General features: G+C 38.4%; 1 protein-coding gene across 3 annotated transcripts; it reads right to left on the bottom strand.

Annotated features, from left to right (window-relative positions):
- Positions 1 to 1685: 1685 nt before the first annotated feature.
- Positions 1686 to 5641, bottom strand: LOC111800387 (jasmonic acid-amido synthetase JAR1). 3 transcript variants are annotated; one of them, XM_023684052.1, is made up of 5 exons: positions 5384 to 5641; positions 4193 to 4504; positions 3988 to 4089; positions 3005 to 3828; positions 1686 to 2349 (listed from the first exon to the last, which is right to left on the bottom strand). In XM_023684052.1, exons 2-5 carry the CDS (start codon positions 4486 to 4488, stop codon positions 1811 to 1813), a joined length of 1761 nt encoding a protein of 586 aa, XP_023539820.1. In that variant the 5' UTR covers positions 4489 to 4504; positions 5384 to 5641; the 3' UTR covers positions 1686 to 1810. The 3 variants fall into 3 exon arrangements, with proteins under 3 accessions (XP_023539820.1, XP_023539821.1, XP_023539822.1); XM_023684053.1 differs by lacking the exon at positions 5384 to 5641 and adding an exon at positions 4813 to 5005; XM_023684054.1 differs by lacking the exon at positions 5384 to 5641 and adding an exon at positions 4648 to 4788.
- Positions 5642 to 6410: the final 769 nt, after the last annotated feature.

The raw sequence follows: 6410 nt of genomic DNA, 5'->3' as shown, positions 1-6410 counted from the left end.
ATTTGTAAGTAACCCCACTAATGAGGTTAGGAAATGTAAACACGTGCAACATAGTGGGGAACTATCATTTAAAAAACACCATGACATGTCCTTAGCAATTTTCTTGTCCGTCAAGGTTGAATGTATAGTAATTTTCTACACACAATCCACATATGTGAGAATAGACCCACCAGGTAGGCTCGCATACCTTGGGCCTGGCTCGTGGAGCTAGCACTTGCTAACGGATTGTCAAACATCATGAAGTGAAAGGGCCTACATAACTTCATGGCGAACATAAATGTCGTAAGTCGTAAGGTACATGTCCATACTCATTATAACGGAGAAGTATTTCGATGCATATGATACACAAACATGCATGAGCTCACAATAGCTTAAATTCATGGCATAATTTAAGATGCAAGACAAATCTCTATTCATTTATAACATAATAGACGGTGAATTATGCGTATATAATTCTAGTAAATTATTTCATACACAGCATAGCTTTCATGGCATGGTCCAGAGAGGTTTATGCATCGTTGATTATCGAGTTTGATAACAATTTTTATAACATGGTATGACCAAATTATAGCATAGCTTGTATAGATGACATAGCTTATCATAGCATAACATAGTGTAAGATAACATATAAGACATAACATAGTATACCATTCATACATATGACATATGCAGTGGTCATAGAGCATTTGTCATCATACATAATAGAATTCATCTAACCAAGTCAACAGTAGAGTCACTTACTTGATTGACCTAAGTCCGAGTCACTAAATATTCCTAAAGTTGGTTTAATTTTGTCCCTCAAAGTTCGTTCCAACCTAGGTTGACCCACGACACTGTATTAAGACATATTAGCAAACTTAACTTACCTAAAAGTATCAAATAATTCAAACTTCTAGATTGAAATAATTTAAATTAAGCAATTAGGGTCCACACCGACCTTAAATGCCCCAAATAAGGTTAAAAACAGCTCCAGAAGAGTTGAAAATGTAGAAGTCGAGTCAAAATAACAACAGAACAGTGACCTTAAAAATCAGGTAAGCCGCTTAAGCCGAACAGACCCACCAAGCCAAGAGAAGTTGCTAACAGCTCTTGGCTCACCCCATTTCGGCTTGAATAATTGCGTCCCGTAAAAAAAAGGGCAAAATAAGAATTTACGAAAAAATCAAGGGCAAAATAGGAAAACAAAAATGATCCTCCCTAGGTCCATATATATACATATGTCATGATGGATAAACAACAAAAAGAAAGTGGACAATGAAACAAAAGGCAAATAAGATATTTCACCAAAAAAAAAAAAAAAAAAAAAAAAAAAAAAAAAAAAAAAAAAAANTTTATTAATTTAATAAATCTTTGTCATAAGCATGATGAAAGTTGAGTATTAATAATGTCAATGGTGAAATGGGTATTTTACTTTGGATTTAAATTAAATACAACTTGTTTTAATTAATTATTTATTTTTTAAAATAACGAAGTTAGGTCACTATTTTAAATTATCTGTCTAGATCTGTTGACATCCAATCGCACTGTTCCACGTGGCAGCGAGGCACCCCATGAATCTAGACTTCTGCGATCCCCGGCCAACCAACCCATCAAAATTCATTTCCCTTTCACTTTCAAGCTTTTAATGCAAAATTTAATTGTAATTAGTTTAATCAATTAAATTGAATTCATATGTTGTTTATGGGTTTTGATTTAAAAAGGGAAACTTTATAAGTAGAATTTGAAAATTTACATTATACAATAGAGGTAGTGACAAGTTGTGGAGACATGTGGGGGCTAACACAGATACAATACAAACAAACATAGAGGCTTAAAAGGCAGTGCTGAAATAGGAATTAACGACGTTGGCGCATAAGATCTGCAAGACAGTGGTGTTTGCCGGGCTAACACAACGAGGGGTTTTGTACTGACTCACAGCCGCTCCTAAGGACAGATAATGGTTCATAATTTTGTGGAAAGTTCCCTTACCAACCACCCTTAGCTCCAAGGCTCCAATGGCATTCACCTTTCTAGAGCTCATGTACCCTGCGTCTAGGAAGGCTCTGTCCAGGCAGTTGCAGCATTCCCCTAGCACCTCCCCCTTTGCCTCCCCGCTTATCTCCCAGAAGATTACGTAGTGTCCCGGCTCCCTTGATAAGTCGACATGGCTCGTGAATTCTACCACTTCGAGTTTCTCTGCTGCCAGCACGTTCCCGGCTGCTTCCACTGCTAGTTGCAGGTCCTTTTCGGTGTTCTTGTCGATGTTGATGCTCAGGAGAAGGTTGCTCCTACACATGAATTTCAGCTCTGGCGTTGCGTTATGGAACCCCATCACTTTCACTACGTCTCCTAATCTATAACGGTACAGCCCTGCAACAACCAGATGAATTAATTAGGTTTGAAATCATGTGGGATTAAGTCTAAATGTGTAACAGCTCAAACTCACTACTAGCACATATTGTCCACTAGCTTCCCCTTTTGGGATTTTCCTCAAAATTTTAAAACTCGTCCACTAAGGAGAGGCACAATCCACCCCCTAGAGAGCCAAGCGTCCTCGCTGACACACCACCCGGTGTTTAGCTCTGATTACTATTTGTAACAGCCTATTGTCCTTGTTGGACTTTCTCTTCGGGGTTTCTCCTCAAGGTTTTAAAACGCGTTCACTAAATAGAGATTTCCACACCCTTATAAAGAATGCTTTGTTCCCCTCTCCAACTGAAGTGGATCTAACAAAAGTGGACAATCAATAAATGATGTCCCCACAACACAAGTGATAAATATGTAGGATGGAAGAGGACAAAGAAAAGGGCAGAGATTGTTCTGCGTGCCCCCTACAGTCACATGGGAAGCATTGAAAGAAGTTTGACATTTGAAGAACCCAACAAAAGACGTGGAGATGGACTATATGAGTTGGAATAATACTGTGGGAACACAACAGCCACTCAGTGAACCGTTCATTCATGTTTGACTTGGAGGAAACAAAACAATGTTATAGCGTCTAGTTTCATGAATTGGAAGGAATTACCTGCGACATTGGTGACAATTATTTCATACACTTCACCAACCTTGACTTCTGTCAGACCAACTGGCTTGTTCTCCTTTGCAACAATAGCTCCTCCATCTCCTTCCTGCTCCTGATCTTGAGAATTCTCCTTTAGCGGGATAAATTCAAAGTATCCGATGTTTGGAAGCACAACAAAGGTAGCCATTTCAGGGGGCAGCATTGGGTTAACGTTTGCTCCAACCCATCCTTCTGAAGAACCATAATCAGCACTCATCAATGGCAGATGGCCTGCATAGTGTCTCAGTTTCTTCAGATAAGGCTCCATCGAGCCGGTCATGATCCCATAAATGTACTGTGCATTGGGAAAGAGCTCTGGTATCAGCCCATACCAATTACTCAATCCTGCGCATTTCTGATAGATCAAATCTGCCAAATCAGGATTTGGCTTAAGAATTTTTGACATGGCTGTACGAATGGACAGAGCGGTGACCCGACTAGAGAGAACGCCATCTCGAATGTCGCCACAGAGTTCTTCCCATACTAGCTCAAAAGTCCTGAAAGCATGGACAATGCTGTGGGCAAAAGTGGAGAACACAAACTGAACTTCATCCCGGAAGATCAGCCCACACAAGAGATGGCAATACAAAGATTGGTGGAAGTCAGGGCCAAAGATGACTTCATCTGGGCTACAGCATTGTGACTGGATCGTCTTCATCGTGCTTTTAAATTTGGCGCTACGGTAAACATTCGTTGTTGCAGTACCTGCTGCCAGACCACCCTTAGTTTTGAACTGCTTGCTGCTGTAGATGAACTGCAAGGCCTTCCCATTTCTAATGGGAAATTCTCTGTAGAACCCATTTTATACTATTTAGTAAAAGGATAACAAACGGAATAAACCATTAAGCTATTCAGTTCAGACAAGAAATGATTCAGAGACCAGACCACAATCAATTTCCAAACACAAGGCAGAAGAGATTCTAGAACAGAAAAGACAGTTTCATTACTTGTTTCTAAAGGCAAAAGAAGTGCGGTAAATTTGCATTGTTGTCTCCAACAATTCATCATTGAAGGGAATTAACTTGGGCCTCCCCTGAGTAGTACCAGAGCTACATCATACAAACCAACCAAAAATCTCATTAGTAAACACAACAAAATCTCTAATATTATGAATCAAAACAAAACTTGGTCTGAAAAAATTTGCAAAAGTACCTCAAGGAAATGGTTTTGATTGGTTTTCCAGTGAGAATAGGGGAAGAAGCGCCATCTGCAATTCTCTGAATATATGACTCCAAATCATCATGATAAACAAGCGGGACACAGTCCTTGAAGCTCTGAGGATCAGTTCTTCCATTTAATCCCAAGTTCTGCAAGTACTCAGCCGAACCATTTTCCTCTAAAATCTTCTTAAGAGTCTCTTTCTGAACTCTTTCAGCATCTCTAGTCATTTCCTCGAATTGCTCAATCACCTTCTCCCCATCGAATGCTTCCATCATTTTCTCCAACATTCTCGCCGGTAGCAGACTGATACAGACAAAAGGGCACCGGAGTATAAGGGAGATTAGATTAATCAAGCGATTCAAATTTGCAAGACAGCTAAGGGACTGAAACTACTGGATAAGGCATGAAAAAAGGTAAAACCAAAAACGTGAATAACGAATGTTTACGTTCAAAACAGAAGGTGTCCATGAGATGAGATAAAGGATTTGGGGATTGATCCTTTTTTTGCAGAACCCAGAAAGAAAGAAAGAAAGTAGGAGAGAATATGGCAAACTTGTGGATGGCCACAAGTCAACATTTGAACAGAAACTTGAAGAAAATAAAGCAATTACAGCAGAAAGAAGAACTGGTTGATTGGATTGAAGTGTCCTCCAGGCAGAAGAACAAGTCGCCGCTCGAAGATCTAAATTATTTGATGAAATCCAACCAAGTCAACTATCAAGAAATTTTCCGGGAAACTGTTTCCCGGAAAATAGAGTAGAAACAAACAAGATGGAGTAAACGGCAACCAGACGGATTTATAGCATCAGACCGTTTGCAGAAGGAACCAACTGGCTTTAAAAAAAACAAAAAAAGAACTCTCCACTATTCAAATGTAAAAATTATATAAAATTTAACTTCCGTCGAAAAAAGCAGGTACGAAAGATTAAAATAACGGAGACTTTTCAAAGGCGAAAACGGATTAAGATCAGAGTAAGCGCGCAGAGAAGAGGACGATGAATTCAAACAAGAAATCAACGAAAATCAAATTAAAACTCAAATAGACATTTCCGAATTCCAATAAACCTCAACACCAATCAAAAACCGCAACGTTATTCGCATCAATTCGACCTGAAAACACTTTTACGCCCTGTCCGTACACGTTCACTTCCAGAAATAGAAAACGAAATCCATGGGAATTACCTGAGAGTTGAAATCACAACTTGGAATCAATCGAGAGTGATTCAACAAAAGGCGTTCGCAATACAGTCCACTGCGACTTGAGCTTGACGGACACAAGTCAAAAACAACCAACGGTTACCAGTAACCAATGGAAGAACGTGTTTCTCTCTCTAAAAATCCCGTTCTAGAGAGAGAGAGAGAGAGAGAGAGAGAAAGAGTTGCAGAGCTTTTTACTTGGTTTAAATGGAGAGAGACAAAGATGGGGATGCGATGGAAGATTCTAACAGACGGTCAAATATATATAGGCGTTCCTCCGGTAGCCGACGCCGTCCATATACGGTGATTAATTTCGCAAATGACTCTTATACCCCTGGAAGTGTACTCGAATTACCGCCCTTTTCTGGACGGTGGTGGAGTTTGAAACGGGTCGGGTATTTTCTGATCCGGATTTAATTTAATTTACATAATAATAATAATAATAATAATAATAATAATAAAAAAGGGATAATGAAAGGAAGCCCACTTCGTTTTCCAGTAGTTTTATTTGATTTGGGCTTTTATTATTTTATTTTTATTTTTATTTTTTTTCATTTAAAAAAAAATTACAAATTTAATTTTTGAACATTTAAATTTGTATCTCCTAAGATCTGTTTGTTTCGAGAATTGGGAAAGAGATTTGAGGTAGTTTATAAAACCTATGTTTCGGTAGGGGGTTTAATTTAATGCATAGGAATATCCAAAAGTAAGCAAAGCTATCGTTTTTAAAATTCATACAAATGCATCTTTATTTTTTTTTTTATAATTAGTAGTGTAACAACACATATCAGCATCTAATGATCCCGACGTTTACCTGCAACATGGTTATGTTACCTGTAACATGATCACCTAACATAATTGGTACACGAGAAGTTTCTAAATTTTATAAAATTAAACCATTTTGGTGAGATGGGTCGGATTTAAAATATGATTTAGAAATAATTATAAAAGGAAAAGCATTTGTATCAAATATTAATTGCTTGCCCCGCCATATTTGTATGAGTGGGAGAAG

Source organism: Cucurbita pepo, chromosome LG08 (genome assembly GCF_002806865.2).
Source record: "Cucurbita pepo subsp. pepo cultivar mu-cu-16 chromosome LG08, ASM280686v2, whole genome shotgun sequence".
Classification (NCBI taxonomy): domain Eukaryota; kingdom Viridiplantae; phylum Streptophyta; class Magnoliopsida; order Cucurbitales; family Cucurbitaceae; genus Cucurbita; species Cucurbita pepo.
Note: the sequence above shows the minus strand (reverse complement) of the source record. Positions and strands in the feature narration are given on the sequence as shown.